At 26.1% G+C, this 26127-nt stretch overlaps 3 protein-coding genes and 1 pseudogene across 5 annotated transcripts; 1 reads left to right on the forward strand and 3 right to left on the reverse strand.

Annotated features, from left to right (window-relative positions):
- The first annotated feature begins 5575 nt into the window (after positions 1 to 5575).
- Positions 5576 to 6502, forward strand: LOC112593765 (annotated as a pseudogene).
- Positions 6503 to 7621: 1119 nt separating this feature from the next.
- On the reverse strand, positions 7622 to 13684 carry LOC112593709 (rab3 GTPase-activating protein non-catalytic subunit). Its single transcript, XM_025338226.1, has 23 exons — positions 13465 to 13684; positions 13307 to 13393; positions 13160 to 13247; positions 12923 to 13052; positions 12648 to 12852; positions 12102 to 12429; positions 11961 to 12035; positions 11749 to 11877; positions 11513 to 11692; positions 11303 to 11443; positions 10980 to 11218; positions 10768 to 10919; positions 10508 to 10706; positions 10240 to 10440; positions 10059 to 10172; positions 9765 to 9959; positions 9285 to 9671; positions 9032 to 9213; positions 8724 to 8957; positions 8527 to 8667; positions 8117 to 8269; positions 7894 to 8049; positions 7622 to 7828 (listed from the first exon to the last, which is right to left on the reverse strand). Exons 1-23 carry the CDS (start codon positions 13547 to 13549, stop codon positions 7685 to 7687), a joined length of 3945 nt encoding a protein of 1314 aa, XP_025194011.1. The 5' UTR covers positions 13550 to 13684; the 3' UTR covers positions 7622 to 7684.
- A 2625-nt stretch (positions 13685 to 16309) lies between these two features.
- LOC112593584 (UDP-glucuronosyltransferase 2C1-like) lies at positions 16310 to 20069 on the reverse strand. 3 transcript variants are annotated; one of them, XM_025338056.1, is made up of 6 exons: positions 19953 to 20069; positions 18270 to 18580; positions 17576 to 18165; positions 17279 to 17501; positions 16987 to 17206; positions 16310 to 16890 (listed from the first exon to the last, which is right to left on the reverse strand). In XM_025338056.1, exons 2-6 carry the CDS (start codon positions 18514 to 18516, stop codon positions 16614 to 16616), a joined length of 1557 nt encoding a protein of 518 aa, XP_025193841.1. In that variant the 5' UTR covers positions 18517 to 18580; positions 19953 to 20069; the 3' UTR covers positions 16310 to 16613. The 3 variants fall into 3 exon arrangements, with proteins under 3 accessions (XP_025193841.1, XP_025193840.1, XP_025193839.1); XM_025338055.1 differs by lacking the exon at positions 19953 to 20069 and adding an exon at positions 19493 to 19572; XM_025338054.1 differs by lacking the exon at positions 19953 to 20069 and adding an exon at positions 18790 to 18955.
- Positions 20070 to 21448: 1379 nt separating this feature from the next.
- On the reverse strand, positions 21449 to 25839 carry LOC112593720 (UDP-glucuronosyltransferase 2C1-like). Its single transcript, XM_025338236.1, has 5 exons — positions 25490 to 25839; positions 24086 to 24675; positions 22277 to 22499; positions 21778 to 21997; positions 21449 to 21705 (listed from the first exon to the last, which is right to left on the reverse strand). The coding sequence occupies exons 1-5, from the start codon at positions 25725 to 25727 to the stop codon at positions 21465 to 21467; spliced, it is 1512 nt and encodes a 503-aa protein (XP_025194021.1). The 5' UTR covers positions 25728 to 25839; the 3' UTR covers positions 21449 to 21464.
- Between the last annotated feature and the right edge of the window lie 288 nt (positions 25840 to 26127).

A 26127-nucleotide genomic window follows, 5' to 3' on the forward strand; every position in this document is an offset into this window, starting at 1 on the left:
TGATAAATCACTGATTACAAAAAACGATTCTGATCGAAGATATTCTTCGACCTATCTATATTATATCTACTTGGTAAGTACCTATATTTCACGTCTTCAACATATGTTTTTTGATATTGCTAATATATATATTGCATTATTAATAACTTACTTAAAATTAATGTTATGTTGGTAAGTATAGGTACTAGGCAGATAAAAGTTTTGCTAAAAACATTGCATAATAATATTTAATTATAAAATAGTATATATTTATTAAAGGTACGTCTATACATTAAGTTATTTTTTTACGCCACACATTTCTTAAAAATTAAAAAAAAATTAAAATAAATTAGAGACAAAAAGGAATTTTTAAGTAAAATCAATTTTCTTATTCGCATAAATGCTATTTTCAAACGCTCATAAAAATTATTGTGAGTAAATATTAATTTATTTTTTTTTAATTTCAGTATTAATAATTTATAAAGAATGGATAAAATATTTAAGCTTTTGAACAAGTAAACTACCTATTAAAAATATATAAAATCGAAGATTATGTAATTATTTTTAGTGACCAAAAATTTCAATTAAATTCAATTTTTTATCATAAACTTCCATAGAAATTTAAGACAAATTTGACAAAATCCGTAAAATTTTGCAAATTATTTTAAAATTAAAAATATATAAGCTTGTGTGACCTCGATTACGAGGACACGAGGTATACTTTATACCTTACTTAATTTGTGGCGTTAAACTTAACACTCCGCTGTTCTCTCGTTTCCGGCCACAATTACTTAATAAATCATAATATAAGCTATTGATATATATAGTCACTTTTTTTTTTTTTTTTTTTTTTAATTTGCTTTTTATTCGATAGTCACTTAATATTACATAATATCACCTATGTGACTGTACATTAACGTATATACACCTATAATAATGCCAATTACCACATATATACATAAAGTTATCGATGCGCTAGATTAATGGTTATGAAAATGTACTTCGTTGATCCTTAGGGCTGAGCGTGTTCTATAGTGACATTAGTGACTCTATAGGTCAAATCACACATCTAAATTTAATTTAATTTAATACTTTCAATTTTAATGCAAAAATAACAAATTTTTTTTCATTAATATTCATTTATATGTTTTAATTTTGCTACATAGCCATATCGATGCAAATTTTAAGATGTATTATGTTTGCAGTTGGTGAATGTTGACACACATCCTAATTTAGTGAATGTTTACTAATTAAAAGAATGGTAGGCAAGTGGGTACCGCTCCGTTGTACATTAGGTGTCGAGTGGGTTACTATTATAGACGTATTACATTTTAATTCAATACAACATATTGACCATTGTACATGAAAAATAATTCTGTGCGTAAATAGTCTATCGGCTAATACTAATAAGTATACTTCATAACATGTTTTTTGGTATAATTATTAAAATTAAAGTAATTTATTTTACTTTTAGAAAAACATAGTAGATTGATATAATTTTTTTCGAATATATTGCATATTTATTATGTTATTAGTATTAAATTATTATTATCATATATATTTGGAGTATTTATACCATACTATATCAACTATACAACTCAAGATTTAACATTATCTTCCTGTAAATACCGTAAAACAGTAAAAATAGATTTATAAAAAGATATATAAAATTATGTACATTAAAGGGCGGATTGACTTCTGATAAAGATGAATTAGAATTTGTGTAACTAAAAATTCGTTTGCGTAATTTTGGTTGCTGTTGTTATTCTGGAAAAAAATAAGTGAATATTTCCAAAACGTTGGCCGAAGATTTTTTAAGTAGTACATGGTCCGTTAGATTTCTTATTTCTTTGAAACGATTAAGAGATTTTTTTATAGCATTGCTGCAATTATAATTTCACTAGAATGTCGTTTTATGTTTATTTTTTCTTTACTTTTGTCCAGTTACTATGTTTGTTGTTTTATAAATATCATGTTAGAAAAATCGTTATCTATAATCTGTATTATATTTTTGGGTAATATTTGAATTCTGATCTATCTGATTAGGATCTGATTAGGTTATGTTCGATTAGTTCGGCAAATAGTTTACAGTTTGGTTTAAAGAGATTTCATTTTATCTGATAAGTTCTTCATTATTTGATAATATAAATTTCATTTATATTGTTCGTGGATTGTTATATGGATTGTTCGTTTTCGATTACTTGTTCAATTATTTTAACATGGGTGTCAGTGAGGTTGTATTCCCAAGAGGCAAGATGTATTTCGGCTATTAAAGTCACTCATAAATCATAATTATATAAGGTTTAGAAGATTAATCAATTATATTTTTTAAATCTGAGATCGTAAACAGTGTATTATTTGGGACGTAAATTTTGCAAAAATACATTTTTGTTTTTTAAGTTGAACTATCGTCTTCATTGCTTCTAGATGAGTTTGAATGTTAATTTCTTTATTTTTGATATTATTTTTTATGAATGTCACCACTCTTCCACTTGTTCTATTTACTATTGTTCGATTTTTAATATATCCTGTGAAGTTTGTAAGGGTTGGATGTTGAGAATTTTATAGATTAGTTTCTTGGGAATAAAGTATAATATATGGATTGAGTTCGTAGAGGACTTGATTTATATCTATAGCCTATAGATCTTTTGAAAAAATCCTTTTACATTTCATCGTATAATGCGTAATAATGAATTTTTATTTTTATTTTTAATTTTTGGCGGAAACTATAGCAGTGAAAGAAGAACCTGGAGCAGGGCTTGCATTTGAAAAAAAAAATGTTGTTTTACGTAATTTACAATTAAAGCGTTATTCAACTTTTGTATTTATCGCTATTCAGATCGAGTTAAAATTTTTAATATATTTTATAAATTATAACTATTAAATAATTGGAAATTAATTATTTCATTTAATGATATACTGTATTTAACATTTTGCGTTATGTTTTGTTTTATGATATATCATATATTTTGTTAATTGTTATGTTTTGTTTTGTGTTATTTAACTACCTATATATATGTTTGTCATTTTCCGTAACAATTACGTTACAAATCTCAATCATTTTTGGTCAAATATAACGTAATAATCATAACGTTATTATAACGTTTGCAAGCCCTGACCTAAGAGATTTGCAAATTTGGTGAGGCGGGTCTTTCTCAAACAATCATTGATAATAGGTTGGATTTCCTCGCAATTAGATTTATTAAGGTATAAATTGACTTTTTCAATCAACACGTGAATATTTATTGACTTGTTGTCGAAATTTTTGAGTTTGTATTTCAATAGGAAATAATTGATTGGTATGCTTTCGGTGTTAAAAAAAATTTTCGATATTGGTAGGTTTGTATGTGCGGATCATTTCTCTGACTGCGTGAAAGAGTCAGACGTAGTGTGTATTTTTATTATTATTTATTTTTTTTTGCAACGAGTTCGATTTTTTTTCCACGGTTGATGAATGTGTAAAGACTGTAAAGTAGGAGAGGTAGATGATTTTTAAGATAACGTTTTTAATATTAGATGTTTTTTTTGTTGAATTAAAATTCAAAATTGGAGGATTATTTATTTTGAGAGTAAAAGGAAGTTACAAATCTACTACGTATTAGTGTTGTTTTCTATGAGTTCTATTTCGCTAGTTTCTTCTAAATGTTCTATAGTACTACGAAATTGAGTTCTTTTTCAAAGAAAGGTGAGTGTAGTATAGTTTTATTAGTTATATAACCTGAAAAATATTGTTGTCCGATTAAGTTGGTTGTGACTTAAAGTTTATATTTTGTTCAATTACGAGTATGAGGGATTGGATTTTGCACAAATATATTATTGTAGCAATGGACTGAAATGTGATCCGTTCGTTTTCAAAGATAACGTGTAAGTATATCGTCCGTCATGAATATTCTGTAATCGGTGTTTTTGAAATAGATTAGTAGTGAACTTCGTAGTCTATATATGTCCACATTTCTTATGTGAGTTTGACTTTTAAAATGGATGTGTACCAAGTTATCAAATGTAAAGCCGGCTTCAAAAAACGTAATCAGAGAGATGATATTAATGCCAATATTATTGAGCATATTTAATAAGAGTTAATATAGGATAATAGTTATGATAATTATCCATTTAGTTAGGTTTACAAGTTTATGAATGCTGTTAATATGGTTGTTTAACGTTAATTGAAAGGTTATGAATTATGATTAATAATATCATTGACTATAGTTTTGTTAGCAAAGTACACATAGAAACGATTATTCGATATTTTTTAATCAAATTCAATACTTAAAGAACTTGTTAATTTTCTAAATATTTTCATGTATTTTATTCAGAGAATCCCGTCTACTGTGTTAATGTGTTATATATAATTTTTACGCATATGTCACGCCAATCCCCCCCCCCCCATTTACAAAATATGGAAATTTTATTATTCTATCATTTAGTACGTCATTTGTACGTATTTGTACGCAGTGGCTCAGAATTTGTATGACCAAAGAGGCTGAGTTGATCTTTTGGTTGATGGCAGAGAGTGGCATAGTGGATACAGATAACTTACGTGTACTTTTTGAAACGGTTGTCGAAAGTTTTGGTTGTTGAGAGGCTTTTGATGTGTTTTGTGAGTGTTTATTCTTAATTGGTTTAAGGTTGCCGGAGACTACGATGAGATTAGAAATTGCCTAAATATTACTCCTTAAATAAAAACTAGAGCGAGGCCCACCCTCATGTGTTATCTCCGTCTTGCATACATATAACATGGCAAATTTTCGTTTAACAGAATCCATTTTATGTTAGTTTTATTTAATATCAAAGTAAATTTATCTGTTTAGCATTATTATGTTATATTTTACATACCTATAATTCACTTTAAAATCAAAATATTAATAAAAACCAATGTAATAACCTATAATATGTTTACCCTTTAAGTTTAATAATAGGTAAATTTACTCTATATAGAAGCTAACAACAAACATATTGAATGGATTCTGCTGAAAGCAAATTTATTATAATATATGTATGTAAAATGGAGACATCATATACAGATATGGTATTCTCTAACTACTTAAATAAAAAAAAACCTTTATCAACTCAAACTTTTGTAAGTACCAAGAATGAAAGTTGACTAGCGTGGTACACATTCATGATTCACTACGATCTATGAAAACGCTCCTTTAGGGTGAAATTAATAAAACGAAAAAATGTGCAGTTCTTGTTTACTTATAGAAGTGATTATGAATATTTTATAATAACGTAATCTATGCTATAACTTAAACCTAAACCGATTACCGTATCATCGGATCATTCAGATCACTTCCTTAGACATTGATGATTTAATCTAAGATAACTAAGGTCTAAGATCGCTTCACCTTTGACTTGAGCTCCTATCATTTAGTTTGTTATCTAATAACCTTAGGGTAACCATACTATACCGTGTTCTATACTCTGTAGTGATGTTATTTAGAATCTAGAATTTATTTTGAAATAGTCAATAGATAGTACTATCTATAAACAATTTGATTTCGTTGAAAATAAGTTATTTAAGTCTGTTGTTAATAAATAATTATTATTACAGGTTTTCATTATTTATTATTTAATAATATTCATAAGTTATATATTTAATTGTTAGTGAGACTTATAACAATACATAAATATACATTATTTACAGTAAGTTTATTTAATGAATGTCTATTAAATAATAGGATAGTATACCTATAGTGGTTAGCAAACTACTGGCTAGCTGTTAGAACCTACAGTTTACTATAAATTTACAAGTGATTGTGTATTTAAATGGTTGAAACATTTAAATATTTGGATCTTTTCCGTGTATTCACTACCACTACTTTTTAAGAATTTTCCATTATTTCACTATCGTTAATCCACACACATATTATGTAGATTCTGGTTTTATAGACAATATTTATCTAGGATTTAATTAAATATGTATTTCTGAGTTTATTTTATAAACATATATATATTTAATGTATAGAAATTAATTTCATAATTTAATAACACTTTTGCAGTATTTGTAATATCTAGTAGGTAACTAACAACAATAATTTAAAAATGTCAAGTTTCTTACATTTTAATTTTTTCAGAAAGACAAATTATGGAAGTTGAAACTTTATGTTCTAAATTGAAAGGTAAACGTCCACCTGTTCAAATAATTGAACATAAATCAAGAAAACGAACAAGTTCAATTCCAAAAATCAATTATTCAAAGTCTAACAATTTGGATTCAAAAACTGATGAAAAAATTAATTTAAGGAAATTACAAAATGAAATACTTAAATTTACAACTCATTTTGATGCAAAAAGTTCTAAAGCAAAAGAGCAGCTTGCTATTAAATTAGGAGCAAAACCTAGAAAAAAGGAAAATTTAAATTATAAACAATTAAAAGAAAAATTAAAGCAAGAAAATGAAGCGAAAAAAAATCAAGAACTTTTTCAATTACCAAAAACTATGGTAAGGACATCAAAAACTCATAAAAGATTAAATATTAAAAAAAATAAGTTACAATCTACTGATATAATTAAAAATTATGGAACACTAAAAAATAAAAAATTTTAATTTGAACTTTTGCATATAATTAAATAAATATTATTGTATGTTATCACGAATATTTATTTATCTTTTTTTAAATTTTGTTGTATATCCACCTTTCAGTAGTATACCACTATCAACTCTTGAGTCACCAAAAAATCATAAATTAACCGGTTATAGTTAGGTTCTTAAAAGTTGATATCGCTACATTACTATTTTGACTTTCAATCCTCAATGACTATAAATTAAACAATATTTAGAATTTGTTATTTCATAAAGAATTATTAAATATAAATAAGTATATAATTATATATATTTATTAGTATATTAATTATAATTCTATATATTTTAATGAATGAAAAAAAAAAATTGAAGGTCTAGTATTATCAAATATTAAAGAATTAATTAGTATACTGATAAATCAGGAATTTTTTTCATATAATCCACTTAATTAATTTTTTATGACAAATACAAGTTCAGATTAAGATTTAAAGGTATAAACAGTGTAGATTATAGTCAACAAAACCATGATTGACACAGATTTAAGGTTATTATGCGTCTGTATAATATTTTTAAATATCAAATACAAATTATTTCTAAGTTTTTTTTTTTTTATTGACTATAGGAGTTTATGGTACAGGTAGATTAGATTGTATTCATTCCTAAAATCATGTAACTGTTATTGTTTGTTACATAATTAATTTAAATTGTTCAAATAAATTGGACTATAGTATGGTAGACAATACAATTTTTGAATTTTGTTGTACACATAAAAATCCCATGTTGTTTTATTTATTTTACTTTTTGCTCATCGTGTTCAAGAAAATATTATTTTATCATTTATTCATGTTGAATAATGGCATGTTTTTGTTTGTAGATTGAAAAATGTAAGGAGTTTATGTAATAAATATTATTTTATTAACATAAATAAAATACTAAACAATATTTTCACAAAAGACTAGTTAAATAGGCAAATCATGTAATAGAAGAATTTTTAATATATAAATACCAAAAAATAATTATTTTTACTAAAAAATATTATGTGCAGCTTAGCACTTAAATTCATATTAACTGAATTATAAAATATTCTATTTAAGTATCACATAATATTGTATTATTTATTGAATTGTTAAATATTCAGAGGTAACATTTGAAATATTAAATCTACACGAATGTATTTTGTTATTAACTATTAATCAAAGATATCAAACTATCCATTAGATTGCTAATAAATTCATGTTGACTATCATTTTCTGGTAATAAAGTTATTACAGTTTGTACTAATTCTAAAGTTTCTTTTAATAATGATTTTTCAACATCTATTGTTACCTGAAATCAATAATTAGCATTTAATTTAAATTTAAACATTTAGTATTTCATATTGTGAAACTTACTGGACTTTTAAGCCAAGAAACAATTTCTGGGCTAAAGTGTACAATTTTATCATGAAAGTCTAAATCGCTAATGCATATTTCAAATTTCAATCTATGTTTAATTACATTCATTAAATGTTTTATGAGGTTTTCTTTATTGTGAACAACTGGTATAATCTATAAAATAAATTAAATATTATAGATATGTTTTGAACTAAAATAAAAAATAAAATCAATCTTTTACTTCTTCAGCCAAACGATCGTGTCCTTTACTATACAGCGAAACAACTTGACATATTCTAAGATCATCTAAATTTAGTTGCCAATCTAAAGCTAATTGAAATATTTTACTTATCCAAAACATACATTCTTTACTTTCAAATTCATATTGACCATCCTAAAACAGTTTCATTATTTATAATTAAAATTGAATCAAAAAAATTCATTAATGGGATATTATTTTTGTATTGTTTAAGTTGCACAACATATTTGATATTAACTTTAAAAATAAGTTATTGATAGCAACTTAATGATAACTTTAATTATTTATAATGATTACTTAACATTTTAGAAAATATTTTGCTTATATTGACTACAACTTTCAATTATTTGTATAGTTAACAGTTAACCACGTAAAGATTAACACATATATACCTCACAATCTTTTTGTATAAGGCAAACTGCTGAATTAATAGAATTAATTAAAAAATTAGTTTTCGATTTTTTAACTTTAGTTCTTGGCATTTCTTGATTAAAAGTGTTTTGGTTCAAATTAGAAATATCAATTTCATGTACCTATAAAAGATAGTTTTATTATATAGAAAAAAAATATTTGTTTAATAATAACTTACATGACAGTCAAATAGACTATTTAGTGGTTTATTTATATGTAATGAAAATTTAGCCAATATATGAAATGTTCTAACAAATTGATGAGTCAAAAAAAGAATTTCTTGATCAGGATTAGGTTTATTTAAAGCTATTTGAACAAGAGTAAGCTTATGTTGGTTACTGTTTTTCCAATTTTCCCAAAAAAAATCATGTTTTATTTCAGCAAGTTCAACTTCTTCAGCTGATAAAGATGCCTGAAATATCATAAATTGATTACCATCAAGGGAAATATAATATTAATCATTTATATTATTATTATTATGTCAACCTTAATAATGATGTCAAAAAAACGATCACATAAATCAAAAAATTTGACTATATATTGATCTGGCATCCCAACATCTTTAATACATAACTTATCTTTAGGAACTTTTCCAACACGATCAATAAGCCTTACAGCTGATAAAAAAACAGGAGATATATGTGTAGACCACACCAAATAACACATGTCTAAAAGTTTAATTAAAATACACTAGTTTTAATACTAATCACAATTTTATATCATAAAATATTATACTTGCTTTCTCTTGTATGCAAACATGGTATAGTATTAGCAACATCTAAAGCTGTCTTAAGTGGTCTAAGATCAGCAACACAATTTTTCCAAGCAGATGCATATTCCCAAAAAATATTACTTAATAATGTATTCCCATTCAAACTGTGTGGAAAACAGGTTTTCAGACGTTTTAATGTATCTAATACTTCTTTTTCTGCCATATTTAATGCTTTGACTTCAACTGCTGTATCTATATTTATAACAAGTCCTTCTTGAATACCTATAATTCCTTTATTTTGATTTAATGGTTTAGTTTTTTTTTTATCGAAGTCTATTAAATACTCATCAATCACTAAAGTAGGATCTAAGCCTATACTAGCTAACCATTTACTAACAAGTGTAGACACTCCACCTAAAAAATAATTATTATGTAAGATAATATTGTAATTGTAACTATTAAAATATATTGTTACTGATAAATGTAATTAGTAATTAGTGATAATACCACGTCCAAGTTGAAGTAACTCTGTTAGTGTAATGGACGAGAACTCATATTTTAAACAGTGAAGTGTTCCAACTGGTTCTTTTGAACAATATTTTAATGTTGCATTGAGATGGCATAATTGTTCAAGTCTTTCAATTAATAAATTCCATTGATAGTCATCATCAGAAATACATTCCCATTCATTGTTAACATTAACTACAAATATAAATTTTACAAATAACAAAAGTATTAAAAGCAACCCCTTTGATTCTCACTCATATAATCATACTAATGTACATTAATACAATGACCAACCTGTTTTTCTACAAGATGCAATAGTTTTACATATTATAGCTCCAGTTAAACAAGCAAATGTATTTGAACTATTTGAAAACTGATCTTGGATTGCATTCCAATCAAATTTTATTCCTGAAAAACAAAAATAAATATTTTATAATTAATAAATTCCATAGTGATTTATAACGTAAACTCATACCATTTGAATTACAAATTGTGTCAATTGCTCTGTGAAAATTTAACATTTCTGTTACAATTGTTAAGGTGAGTGGTTTTGATAGCCAATATTTAACAGCTAAATATACCATATCTGGTAATTGAATACCACTAGCTATCCATGCAGAATTCCATTCTCCAATATCATTATCAAACTGCATAATAGGTTCAAATATATGTTTACCTAAAAAATATATTTTTTTTTAATATACAATTTTTACAAATACATATAAATAATAGGTAAATATTACATAATTCATCGAGATTTTTATCAATTTTTATAGAGATATTTTCACCAGTCATATTAAAATAAGACAGTAATTCAATTAAATTCAATGATTTAACATCATCATAAAACATCACTACAGTTTTTTTTTTTGGTTCTATAGGAAGTAATGAAATAATTTTATCCATATCTTGATCGTTTAAACGAAGTGTTTTAGATAATTCCTTTAAAAAAAGTAAACATGAATAAATGTTATAAATCCAATATAGCATTATACTTATATACTTGTATTTTATCTTCAGCTGATAAAGATGATGCCTGAAAACGATGACACTTCCCTTGATAATTGGATAAAAACGTTAAAAACGTTATGAGTTTCAAATGATTATCAGTATTTTTCAATAAATTTTCATTAAAATTTTGAGATTCACTTTGATCTAAAATTAAATTAAAATTACTATAAATTGAAGTATTTTAATTGTTTATCAAAATTTTACTTTTTTCTTTTAAATTTGTTTGTAAGCTTTTCAAAAATGTAACCAAGGCATTTTGTGTTATACTTTTACTAGTTGTAATATAATCAAATGCTTGTTGTCTTACTTTATCAGTCATTAAATTATTAACTAATTTTACAACTTCTTCGCAGAGTATTTCGTTATCAACATTTTCACTTTTACATAATAATTTGAATGTTTTAAATGTATACATATCTTGAGACAGTTGACTATTAGAATGACTAAAATTATTTATAAAAATTTAAAAATATAAATTAAATAATATTATGTGATGAATATGTCAAATATTTTAGTAAACAATATACCTTTCTATACAGTGAAAAGGTACATTTATTTCTGTAATATTTTCTGTTTCATCTATAAAATAACAGCGATAATTAGCATTATATATGTTCATTCTTGATGTACTTAGAGCTCCAAATAAACCAAAGTTTGTGTAAAATAGCCTAAAATATTAATAATAATCAATAAGTTATTAAATAACCAATGATCCAAAAATTTGTAATAGAACATACCTTCCAGTTTTAGAAACTTTAGACATTGATATTTTTTCATAATTGTGCATTGACCATACTTCTAATACTTCTCTATTAGGTATAAACATTACTAAAAATAATGCTTGTTTAGAACTAGAACTTTTATTTTCATTGACAACAAGCCATCCAAATTGAACGTCTTTATATCCGTCCCATGTTCTAAATATTCAAAATAATTATTGTTAACAAATAAATTAACCACAAACTTAAATTACCGTATTATTCCTCCAGCATTGACCTCGAAAAGTGTTACTTTCCCTAAATTATCAGAGATTACTCCTATGGATAATTGGGGACTTAATTCAATTTTTAAAGCTTCACATTCCATTTCATTGAGGCTAAAACTAATTATAAATTTGATATTTTACTATGTTTATTATGAATATTGTACAAAATAATTTGTATTATATTTTAATTAAATTATTACCGACATCCAAGCTGTTCAGGTTGTTCTAGTGTATCAGGAGTTTCATTTAATGATAAATTATATGATAACCAACAACTAAAATTATAAACATATAGTTAATCAATTTATTTTAAACTTGTTATGAAACAATTAAATGCTTACGGTAATGTTTGAATAAAAGAAGATTTCAATTTATTTGCAACTGCTTTAGTTATATTTCCAAAAGTAGGTTGAGCCTGTCCTCCAATTGTATAATGAATTGCTAAGTATGGTTCATGGCCAGCAGTTATAATTTGAGTCATTTGTGGTATACAATTTTGTTTTTCACCACTAATACCTTTGCAAATATTAGCTGCTACTATATGTTGAAAACTAGTAATATCATATTTTGGCCCAATAGCAGCATCATTTATCTTTTTTTGAACATCAAAAGCCCACTTTTTATATGTTAATGGAGAGATACTTATATCACCCAAACATTTTGCTTGAACTAAAATATTAATAATACCAATTAACATATATGTATAATTTGATTAAAATAATATACCTTTTCTATTAGTTTTAATTATTTCAACTAAGCGAGTTGTAGGTATACACATATTTTACTTATTAGTGGCGAATATAATTATAGAAAGCTAATATTTTCGATTTAATTGAAATAAGAATAAAAGAAAAAGAATAATTATTACTACTTATTACTATACTTACTTTTAGCTAATTGATTTTTACAAGACCTTAAACTATTAATGAATATTGTGCCATCAACTGTACACATAACTTTACTATATAAAATTGCAATTTCTTCAGGTTGTTCTACAGTTGGAGGATTAATTTTTGCAGGCTGATGACTTTGACACCTTAATTTCAAAACAGCACTATTATGGAATAATTTTGATAGTAAGAGGTCTCCATCCTTATAAATAAAATGGATAATTTATTATTTGACAACAATTAATTAAAAATAAAAATTAATTGAGAATAACTTCAGTGTAAAATTTGACAAAACCACTTGAAAATCCTATGGCAATGCAAAACCAATCAGGACTACAATGAGTAGACAGTTTTGTATCAATTGCTGCAATCGGTAGACATAACATTGATGTGATTTGTTCACTGAAATAATATACAATTTATTGTTAAATTAAAAAAAAAGGATAATAATGATTAATTTTTTTTAAAACAATAATATTAAGTGTTTTGTAAACATAAATATAACATACTTGTTTGTTTGGGCAATGTCATTATTACAAAATGTTTGAAAAGTTTGGCTTATAATATTATCATTAGTAGAACTGGAAAACCACTTCGCTATAAAATAAAAAACAATATAAAATATTTAATTTTATAAACAAAATAAATATACTAACGCGTAAAGGTAATTATTTTATTGTCATATCCAAATACTATGATTTCACCTCCAGGAGATATGCAACTTACAGAGTCATTTAAAACATCTACAAAAAAAAAAAAAAATTAATTTAATAATTTTATTATGGAAATAATTATTTTTTTGTTTATCAATTACCCTTTGTATTATTAGATCCAAATAAATAAGCTTTAATTTTTGATAGATCAATAGCTTTGGCAAATACTTTAAGTTGAACCGACATGTTGAAATCTTAATGATGAAACGGTTAGACACTTAAGTTTGCATAATTAAGTATAATAATATAGACGTCATATTCTTTATGTTGAAATGGTATACATTAATACATTTTAAAAACAAGTAATATTATTAAAACAAGTAAAACTAAACTTCTCAATTATACAATATTAATATTTATTATTTTCATTTTTCATTGTATATAATAATTGTTGTTTGTTTTGGTTTGATATCTAAAATCTACACTTTATTTTACCACAATGATAATATCGCAGAGTGGGTTAAACTGTTGCGTGATAATAGTACTACGCAGTACGGCCAATGTCAAATACGTACTAATTTACTATGCAGTCAGTTAAGTTGCAGAATCAGTGGTGTATTTATGGGGGGGGGTGAATGTAGGCAATCGCCCCGAGCGCCAAATTGTAAGTCTCTTAAAGAGGGCTCTACGCTAGAAAAGTATTATTAAGTAAAAATAAGATATTATTGGGCTAAGCGTTTTTTATCTGATGACCTTTTTTTTTTAAGTAAACCACCGATGTGTAAAAATTGATCAGCCTCCCCCTCACGACAATTTTTTTTTTTAGAGAAAAAAAGGGCGCTAAAATCGTAAATACGCCTCTATGTAGACTATAAAATAGAGTGCACTCATTGCAGTACGCACAATGTAGTTGAGTTGCGTTGATATTTAATATTCAATTCACCTTGACTTTGCCCAAAATTATTTGTTTTATTCTATTGACAACTGACCTGTGTTCAATATATTACGTTTTTTATAAATATTGTTCTGTGATTCTGTAGTACTGTAGCACGAATAGAGATAATAATATTAATGATAATATAAATATTTAGTAAACATATTTAGTACCTATGTATTATTATTTTTTTTTTTTTTGAAATACACGAAAACAAAAAAGTTGTTTGAGGTGAAATAATTATTTTACGGGTGAATACAGATGTTGTATACATTTGAATTTGAAATTCTTATTAAAATTAATTGGGCTATTCGGTAGAATTTTTTTATATGTATATAAATAGTAGGTATAACTTATAAAGAACCTAATATTAAATTTTAAAATTTTAGGTATAAAAACTAAAATTTATTTTGAATTTTTATCATGAAATAATTTGTTAATATTTTTTTGAATTTTTATGACAAAATAATTTTGTCGAAATTCTAACTTTAAAGGCTTTAAAAAAAATATTGTTAATATAAATTTTCGATATTTTTAATAGAGAAATTAACAATGTATAAGAAGCTTTATATTAAATTTCCTAACAAATAATTTATTTTATCGACATTTATAAAAAATAACCAGTTTGACTTCTTAAAGTACAAACTAGATCCAATTTAATATCTGAAATCACCTTTTTTTCAAAATCTAAGCATTTTATTAACAATTTATTGCATATTCTTCCACAAAAAAAAAAAAAAAAATATAAAATTAAAGACGTTATCATAGCTAATAAAATCAATACATTCATCGCTCCGATCAGGATCTAAAAAAAAAGTAAGACTTTAGCTTTAAAGCTCTAAAATCATTATACCTATCAATCACATTTTGCATGAATAATTAGTAAGTATAATAGTATATTAAGTGTTATTAATTTTTTGAACCATGAACCTAAATTGACATATTGTTATTAAGTAGCATATATTTTATAGTAAACGAAATTACTAATTAGGGAACACAATCTTTTCAATAATTAGGAACTTAGTTATTATATTCAATAAAATTATGTTTCTTAACATAATATAGGCATAGGCGTGCGCACGGGTATGGCTGATTGGGCTTTAGCCCCACCTAAGCTTTTTTTTTTTATACGTGGATGGGTTGGTACTTGGTACCTAAGAAAGTAATTAGGCATTATAGCCGTAGAAAATTGAATTGATAATAAAATAAATCAAAATCATAGATATTTGCCCATAGGCATGATACATTTTTTTTCTTGATTGACCGTGACGGGGAGGGGGGGGAGTCAGATTGAATTTAGCCATACCCGACTCAGAAGTCTGCGCATGCCTATGAATATAGGTAAAAGTTAATAGGGTTCGAAACTTAATGTACTTAAAAAGTACTAAATGTGTATGCACGTATACGCTTATAATAGAACAAATATGTTTTAAAAATTGCACTTATTTTTTTTTCTTCTCATAATTTTCATAAATATAAATATTTTTATATTTTATTATTTTGTACTAAATATTTATTTATAAAAACGGGAAAACACAATACAATAAGTAATATCTAGTGAAAACCCTCAAAATAAGTGTACATTATAAAGTATTCTTTTCTTTTTTTTTTTTATTGTCAAATTTTGAAATTGTATTATAAACATATCATTAATTATCAAATATGCTTTAAAAAATAGTAAAATTCAAAAATATGCTATTAAAATTACAAAACCACTAAAAATGCAAAAATATGCATTATAAACTTTTAATATATTGTATGTAGTGTCGTGAAATTAGTTTAAAACTTACTTAGCAATAAATCTAATATAGCCCCCCAAAAAACATGCAAATGCATTTACTTCCGTGTTCTAGTTATGACATATACATTTTTTCGATTTTACAATTATTACAAAAGCAATTTATAAAATATAAAGTTACTAAATAGGTACTAAACTATAAAATAAAATAAAAGTCTTAACCAAAAAACCCAATTAATTAAAATTATTACTGAAAACATCTTAGTACCTTTATTAATAAAATAAAATAATTGTATTTTAAAGATATAAGTTATATACTTATAATACGCGAAAATAGTAATTATAAAACCTGTAAGACCGCAACTTTCAAAAAATAAAATATATTAATAGATAGAATTTTGAATATATTGTGGGTGGATAGATATTAGCTGTTTTGCACATCTTATTATAGCTATATTACCGACTTATGTATTATTATAAATTGATTTATAATCAATGGTATTACTAAACGTGTTGGTAATCAAAATTATCAAGTACCTATTAGAAATAAAAATTATAGATTTGCTACTGACAAGTTAATATACTTGTTACTTATATAGTGATGTAAAATATTGTAAATTGTAATCAATATTCATATTTTATTTGTTTTTCTTAAAAAAATTGATATTTTTAATTTTTAAAATATATTTTATCATTATTGTTATTAAGAATATATTAACAGCAGCCATGCCAATAATTAAAAAAAAAATGTCTCCTAGGAAATATTGATTATAGTTTAATACAACACTACTACTCCTAAGGTGATTAGCCCCCCCATGACGGAGAACATATTCAATCCAATAAATTGCCCGATCCATTGGTTTTGGATGGGTATCTTTAAATATTTCACTTCGTAACTTCGAGTTTTCTTTGTATCTAAAATTCATCATGAATTATCATTAGCTAAATAATGTATTATTTTGTAGGGTATATACTTACTTATGAAATTATACGTATTTAAATTATATTTACTTTGGGTTTGTAAGAACTTCATTTATGGCAGATAGCATGGATTCTTCATTCAAATCAATATGGTCCACCATTTTTCCGATCCCATTGCGTTCAGCTAATCTCATGTTCATGTGTTGGTCGCCAAAGAAAGGAATGCCAACAATTGGTAACGCATTATAGGTAGCTTCTTCGAGACTGTGTACACCTCCGTGTGTGATGAATAGACGAACATTAGGGTGACCTATTCAATAAATATTAAAAGTATGTTAAAATTAATAGGTATCAATGAAAATTTTAGGTTGATAATAGATACCCAAAATATCGGATTGTGGGAACCAATTGCTAATCATAATGTGACTGGGTAATTGTGGCAAATTCTTTGAATCCCACTTCCACATTACTTTTTGTTTCACCTTCTTTAAAACGTTAATGAAAATTTCTATAGTTGAATTTGGTAACGTGGATGGATCCACAATAGTACCAAAACTAAAATATATAACTCCGTACTCAGCAGATTCAACAAACTCCAAAAATTTCTATAAAAAATTAATTTTTAACTATAGGTAGTACTTTGATAAAAACGAATGTGATAATAGTTAAATTTCCGTACTCCAGTTAATGGTTTTGGATTGTTCACATGAAGTCCTGCAATTTCAATTGTACTAGGCAAGTAAGGTCTTGTCACACCAATACTGTAATGCGAATTGATTAATGTCACCGACACGTTTCTCAACATATCTTCAATAGGAGGTCTAGATTCATAGCCTTTATATTTAAAATATTTATTCATGGTTTCTTTTTGTAAAGGTAAATAATAATAATCTTCTAAAAATAATTGATAAATTCCAATAATAGTGTTTTTGAACCGTTCGATGAAAGTCATTTGATCTGTTGCTCTAGTTCGTTGATCAAGTATGTATGAAAATGTAGATGGCTCACCAATCCATTTACTATTGGATGGCCACAACATCGAAACACCTAAATTAATAACTGGTGCTTTGTACTTATGGCCTAGTGTAACAGTGTATTCTTGGCAAAATGGGAAAACCATAACTAGATTGAATTCGTAATCTTGAGATAGAATGAAATTTTGCATTTCTGGTTTGGAAACCATTTTTTGGCCTAAATTTGTAGACATATACCACATACTAGGTACTACTGTTAAAAAACCATGACTAGCCAACTCCATTGGATTAATACCTATGCCAAAAAATAATCATAATACCTATATTAAAATTATTTTAGAATATACATACATTTTATACTTTTATATTATTTGTTAATTGAAATAATTAATGACCTACTTTTTAAAATACTCTTATCTACTGAAATTGGGATGTCTGTGTAATTTTGCAATGGTGTTTTCAGTGGAAACGTGCTAACTACTGTAAGATTATGTCCTCTATTAGCAAGTTCTTTGAATAATGGTTGAAATCCTCTAAAGTGACTTTTAAACGGCATTGGTGCAAAAACAAGTATGTTGGCACTTTGTGTAGCAGTGATTAAGAAAAGAAGTTTAAAAATCCATTTTATAAAATTATAATTTTCCATCTTCACTGTGTGAATAATTCAGCCTTATTTATGTTGATCTGCTATTTGTTTCAACAATATTTACCTTTAATTAAACAGAATTAACATTATAGTTGTATTAAATGTAACAAATTGAAGATCAGATTTGTAATAATTATTATTTTATAATTTTAATACTAAACAAAGAATACGGGTTATAAAAATAATTTAAAACTCATATTTTATGTTTTAATAATTTAAGAATAAATTAAAGAACTGTACAAAATTATATATTATTATTTTAATATGCATTACGTGAACGGTAAGTGACATAAAAAAAATCTGACTGTGTTATTTCAAAACCAAGTGTAAAGTGTTGTTTAAACTGTAATTGAAGGATCTAATACAACAACCAGTCAACTCCATTTTTGAGCGAAATCGTTTTATTCATTGATAAGATAAAGAATAAAATTATTTACAAATGGGTACAACAAACGTACTTCTCCGTTAATTAATAAATTAAATATGAGTAAACATGGATTTGTCTGATAGTGAATTCAAATGCAATAAAAAGATAACTCAAAAAGATATTACTGTAATTTAACTTTTAGTTATGTGCAACTGAACAGTCTGAACAATTAGCTTAATTTATAAAATAAAGACATGAAATATTTGTATAATACTATCATACCGATTATCTACTGTTAAATTAATAAGAATACATTTTTTATTTAAAAATAGATAAGATAGTTTTAATTAGTATAGTAATAGAGCATAATAATCATCCAATTCTTAGTTGTTATTTTGGTTCTTATCGCTTAATTAATTTATATACTAAAAAATTAAAATTACGCATAATATTTAATAATAATCTTGAAGTATTTACATGTGAAATATAATTTATATATAGAGGATTCTCAATTATGAATAATCAGTAAGTTAGATACGTATCTGTTTAAAAAAATCAAACTGTCCCGTACGAGTAAAAATTATATATAACGTAGGTATTACATCTTACTTCCATGTCCATGTGAGTTGAATTGTTAATACTTCCTATACGAAAACTCAAGGTTCAACATAATTTAACAATAACTATTTAGTAAAAATTAGTAGGTAGTGGGAACTAGTAGGTACAAAGAATAAATAGTAATATAATATGTTGATAACAGAAAATGAGGCAGAGTGGTCTGGCTATAAAACAATATTAACATATTACATAATATATTGTCAATGGGAAATCTTCAAAATCTTTAAATTCGTTAAAGATGTAATTTCTATGCACACATTTTGAGACGTGCGACTGGCACTAAATTCACACTCTAGGACTATAATTTTGACTTTAGAATGATTTAATAGACATGCACCATGCAGTTGTATCAAGTTTTCTGTTTGTTAATTTAAATGTGTTTTCAGATATTACCCTTTTGGTATTAATACTACGTATATAATCAAAAATCAAAAATTAATTTTAAAATTACCTTTTTACAAGAAATTTATGAAGCCATCATAAAATATGTACTGTCAAATGTCAAATAATAAAAATGACGTGCATGAAATATTCTTAACCAAGAAAGTGGAGTAGCATGAATAATCGCGTGGCTCGTGTGTTTTGACTATCTTTGAATCAGTTATCGCCGCACGACTAGATAATTTACATTAATAATACATTACAAAAACTATTGAGTTGTACTGCCGTTCGCAACACTTGCAACTTGTATTGTACTGAATTTGAATATCATTGAGTAGAAATGCTTCGAGTGTCAATTTTTACTTTTTTAAAAAAACTAATTGAAAATAAGAGAAATGTATAGTTATCTATTATAAATAAATTTTTATTTTATCTCCTAGTTAAACTTTTTTCTAGTAATAGCTTATCTTTTTTACAAATTCAAACATATAAAAATTTACATTTAAATTTTTAGATATATATTCTTAAACTACTTAATATGTTTTTTATTTTTTATACTTATGACTTATGAATTATGATTATTTATCTTATTTTCTTTTTCAACGCTATTTATTTTGATATCATATGATTGAATTTGAATAATTTTTAAAAATTCATTAAAAAAACAAAATATTTGGTTGGAGCAAGTAAAAATATTTTCCAAATGATCTGTGAAACGACTTACAGGCGTTTGTTTTCTTTTACCTGAAATTTCACGTGATGCTGAAAGATATGGCGAGACTGTTTTATCTTCATTAATATAATACGTATCAATAAGATAATCATAAAATATATTAATTCCTTCGTTTGTTAGTTTAATACTCATAAAACTGCAACACCGAAACAATAACCGAAATTTCCAGGTTCAAATAGTGATAGGCTAGCTAAATATCCACTTTAATTATTATCCAATGTCACTTGAATGATTTTTATAGGTACTTCATAGTTAAGTTTGATACATATTTATAATATACAAAACTTTTTAATTTTAAATTATACATATATTATATATATAAGTAAATAATTCTTTAATTTTACTTATTTTATAAATACATTTTCAGTATATGCCAATAATTGTGTATTTGGTTTTTTTGTAGGTACTCAGGTACTCTACATAGCGGTCATCTGGAAGTATTGCACTTCTATGAATGATTAGCTCTAATATAGGACAGCTGTGGCTACCTCTAAACAGCGATCATCATTTCCTGTTCCTTCGGTGACCGTTACATAGAAGTTTTACTGTGATAATAAATTGTATAGAATTTGCTTCATTCAATAATTTGTTACCTATTGCAATTTATAGTTGTTATTTCTAATATATTGCCGTATAAACATTTCAAATACAGCTTAAACTTATTGTAGTGATATAAAATATTAATACAATTTTATAAGATACCTTTTCTATTGGAGGATTATAATTATTAGTTTGGTTCTTCTTATTTTTAATACAATTTAATATTTTAAATAAATTTAAATTAAATGTTTAATTTAAGTGATAAAGGTTTAAAATAATTATATACAGTATAATATTTTAATAAAGTTTTTATGTTATTTTCACAATAAATAAATAACATGACCAAACTATACATACAACTGGTATTAGTAAAAAAAATACTATGTCAAATAAAAAATACTGCACATCATTTAACTCCACAGAGTAACTTTTTAGATGTCCAGCTCCTCGGTTTCGAATAACATACTCAATCCAGTAGATAGCTCGATCTAAAGGTTTCATGGGTTGATCTCTATATATCTGACTCTGAATTTCTACATTCTTTTTAAACCTAATTAAAAAAGATTTAAAAAAACTTAACGCCACAGTGTGGTATAATACAATCAATTATATCAGTGCTTACATTGGATTAGACAACACTTCTTTGATGGAATTTCCGAATGATTCATTAGTCATTTTGAAAAAATCTACTAGTTTACCATAGCCTTTTCTCTCTACAAATTTCATGTTTAAAAACTGATCACCAAAAAATGGTACAGCAACTATAGGTTTTGCAAAATAAACGGTTTCTTCTAAACTATGTAGTCCTCCGTGAGTAATGAAAAGTTTGACATTTGGATGAGCTGTATAGATAGGTAATATATATAAATGTTAAAATAGATGGAAATAAAATCTTATAATTTTGTACAAAGTAGTATTTTCGGTATACATCTATTGACAAAAGCATGTTTGGAAAATAACTCTGGAAATTCAGCCATTTTAAAAGTCGCTGCTTACACAGTTTTAAGCAATAAATTAAAAGTATAAGTAAATCAAATAAAAAAAATGATTGATTGAATCATTAGCGTCAAATACATAGTAAGTATATAGATACTTAGGTTGCATTGTACTGATATATTTACCTAAAATATCACTTTGAGGAAACCACGAACCAGTCATAACGTTTTGAGATAATTTAACAGTAGAATTTGGGATCCATTTTAGTATTACTTTTTGTTTTAATTTTTCAATTGTTCCAAGAAAGATATTCAATTTTTCTTGAGGTAGGTGATTTAAGTTAATCAACGAACCAAAACTGAAATAAATTACTCCATGCTCTGCCGAATCCACAAAAGTTTGAAGATCCTAAAACAAAAAAAAGAATACAATAAATTCTGTATTCATTTTTAAACTTATTTTGTAAGAAGCTGATATATTTTATTTAATGGAATTATATAGTAGATATAGTTGAATAGTTTTAATTTATTAGTTAAGCTATAAAAAATTTAAAAAATAGTTTTAAAAAACATAAACGGCACGTAATACGAATATTCTCTTGTAATTCATCATAATATCATCTAAAAGACCCATGCTTTATAGTCCATTCTCAATAATATGAGTTTTGTGAGTAGTTATGTAGATATTGTTTATTTATAATATTTATTTTGAATTGAAATTGAATTTAATACAAATATTAAATTAATACAATTACAAACCAATTAAATTAACAGTATCGCAGTCGCTTATAAGGATCATAGAAATAAAAGTTTTTAGTATTTTATAAAAATGTGATTGAAATGAAAGTATTTGTTGAATTAATTAAAAATTATGTTCCAACGAGCTCTTTGAATCTGAATGCACTGTGATTTAATTCTGTTGAATTTATTAATTTCCCGTTAGTAGTAGCTCTTGGCCTTTGTAAAACCACGAGTGTATGTACTGGGATTTCAATCCATACCTGTGTTTATAGGTATGGTCTCGTCTATTGTACCAAAACGCGGTAGCGTTTGGCAATGCTTAGAAAAAATTCAACTTTGCACAGAGAAATACGGTGGCATTGGGGAAAACTTAGGATAACGCCATGTTGATCTGCAGAGACACCTATTGGTGCCAAGAAAAGTCCAACACCGTATGGAACGCCTATTAGTACGAAACGAAATCCAATGTCACACGGAAGCGTTTGGTGTCGATCCTCGGTGGTTGTTGTTGACGTCTACGATTGTCCTTACGACCTTACTGTCTACTGATAATTACTACTATGCCTTTTAATTCTGCTGGTACCTGCTTTCTTGATTGGTTATGATTTATAATCACCTAGTTTGCATAAGCAACTCAATATAACTAATATAAGTGCCGTTTTAGCTCATCTCAATAATTGACACTGTTAAGTGCATAACAAAATTACGATTTAATAATTATTTATTGTTATTACCGAATGCGCTGTATGGTTATGAAAAATCAATCAATTGGGTAATTTCAAAAGTCATCGGTTAGACCCGCGCTTCACAAAATACTTAAATCTGGTCACACAGCCGGCGCAAGGTCAGTAGATCAATTATTGTAGGCTTTCAGACGTCAAACGTGCCTGTGTAACGTTCATTCGTGACAATCGGCATACTGGAATGCATCACTGTCTGAAAAGCTCATGCACTATGTAACGAATATTGGGCGAAGGATCAAGATAGAATTTCATAGATAATTATGCTAGTATCTAACTATATTTAATTAAAAAATGGCATAATTATGCATGGCGAATTCACTCATAAAAAATATACTTCGAGTGGCGGGAAAAAATTAACATATATACCTAAATACCTAATTCAACAAAGATGGCTTGCGGTTTACTCCATAAAGTTGGAAGCGAAGGACAAAAACATGATTAAAATATATACGGTATATTTAATGCTTCCATAGTGCTTATATCTTAGTTTTAATAAATTAATTATACGTACGCCAGATAGAGGTTTGGATTCTTTGATGTGCATACCACCTACATCAATAACACCTGGAGTATATGGCCTGGATATACCGATTGCATAATGAGCGTTGACTAGTGTTAAGGACACATTATTCAACATGTCTTCAAGCGAAGGTCTAGATTGCCATCCTTTATATGTCAAGTGAGTATCCATTATTTCCTTCATTTTAGGTAAATACAAGTAATTTTCTACATACAATTGCATTATTCCAATAATGGTGTTTTTTAATCGTTGAGTGAAACTCATATTATCGCTTTCTGTTTCCAAAAAGATGTTCGGTATGTAAGAGAACGTGGAAGGGACGTGCAGCCATTTGCTAATACTGTTCCAGATCATGGCCGGCGCCAGATTAATAACGGGGGCGTTGAATTTATGGCCTAAGGCCACAGTATATTCTTGACAACACGATTCTATTAAAACTAAATCAAACGAGTCAGAGGTTGTTTGGAAGAAGTCCACCATTGATTTATGTGTCAAAACTTTGGACAATTTTAAGCCAAGGTCCCATACTGACAAAGCCGACATCACAAAGTTCTTGTTAATCATTTCCATTACATTTCTTTCTAAAACAAATTAGTTATAAATATCATTACTGTAATCGAAGGGTTCTGTGCAAGAACCAGACAAGTACAATTTCTTTCTATAAAATTGGTATTTGATTAAGAAAAAGATTGACAAATGCAGAGTACTTATCTATATCTGTCAAAAACGGGAAAATTTCAATAACAGAAACTGTCTGGTTTCATGTTTAAAGAAAGATCCATGTAATATCGTATATACATAAATTAAACAAAGTTTCAGAAAATTATAGTAAATAATATCATTTTTTTTTAATTAAAAAAAAGTAATTGTATACATTTCTGGTCAAAAAACAAGATACTTCAATAATTTTAAGATTACTATAATAGGACTGCATCTCGAATAAATTATAAAAATTATACTTTTTAGGGAGAAGAGCTGCATCGGTTATAATCAACATTTAATTATTTCATTATAATGTGTTACCGAAACCGAATTCATGCAATTTTATAAGAAAAAGTCTGCCTAAATCATGAAACCAACAATCAAAATTTGCCGATTCACGTTTTCGGCAACAGTGTTGTTGATTTTATGAAATCGGAAATTTTCTTCCGATTTCGTGTAATCAGCAATTTCATAAATTCGGAATAACATTTAGGTATATAAAATATTTAAATTTTCATAAATAATTCTATCATCATGTAATAACACAAATAAGAAAATTATTATTTAGTGCTTTTTAAATTGAAAACTAAAAAATAAAAATTTAATTTTAATTCAAGACGTGTTAAGTACCTACTACAATAATTTATAGGTACCTAATTAGAATTCACATATGTTATTTAACGGTTAACGAACCAAGTTCTTTAATATAAAATGGTCCAATATCTGTGTAGTTGGCAATCTGACGATTTTGAGGGTAGGAACTGACAACGGTTACGTTGTGTCCTCTGTGAGCTAACTCTTCGAACAACGGTTGAAATCCACGAATATGGCTTTTAAACGGCATTGGCATAAACACTAAAATATTCGACGCACTGGTGACGACGATTACAGCAAATGAAATTGTACTAAGAAATAATATGCTTGGCAACATTTTGTGTGTAAAAGTTCAAAAACGTACTATTAAATAAATCAAACAATATTATTATAGCAGGTACGATTAATGGAATTAAAATATGAAATTTTTTTTACTGGTATAGGCCACATGACGAACAAAGCATTCATTATCTGCGTTATAATATAAAATATAACATAAGTACCTACTTATATGTCCAACATATGTATTATGTTTAAATGATACCCTTCAGAGATAATAAATTTATGTTTTATAAGTATGATATCTGTTATGATTCAATATAAATATGAGTACAAGAATATTACGGAGTGGTTAATAATTATATTACATTAATTTTGATTAACCTATATAGGTCGATAACCTATGTACCGTGACTTATAATAGATATAGTCAGTCAGGTATATATGTTATCTTCATA

Source organism: Melanaphis sacchari, unplaced genomic scaffold, assembly GCF_002803265.2.
Source record: "Melanaphis sacchari strain LSU unplaced genomic scaffold, SCAv2.0 Contig20_pilon_pilon, whole genome shotgun sequence".
NCBI lineage: Eukaryota > Metazoa > Arthropoda > Insecta > Hemiptera > Aphididae > Melanaphis > Melanaphis sacchari.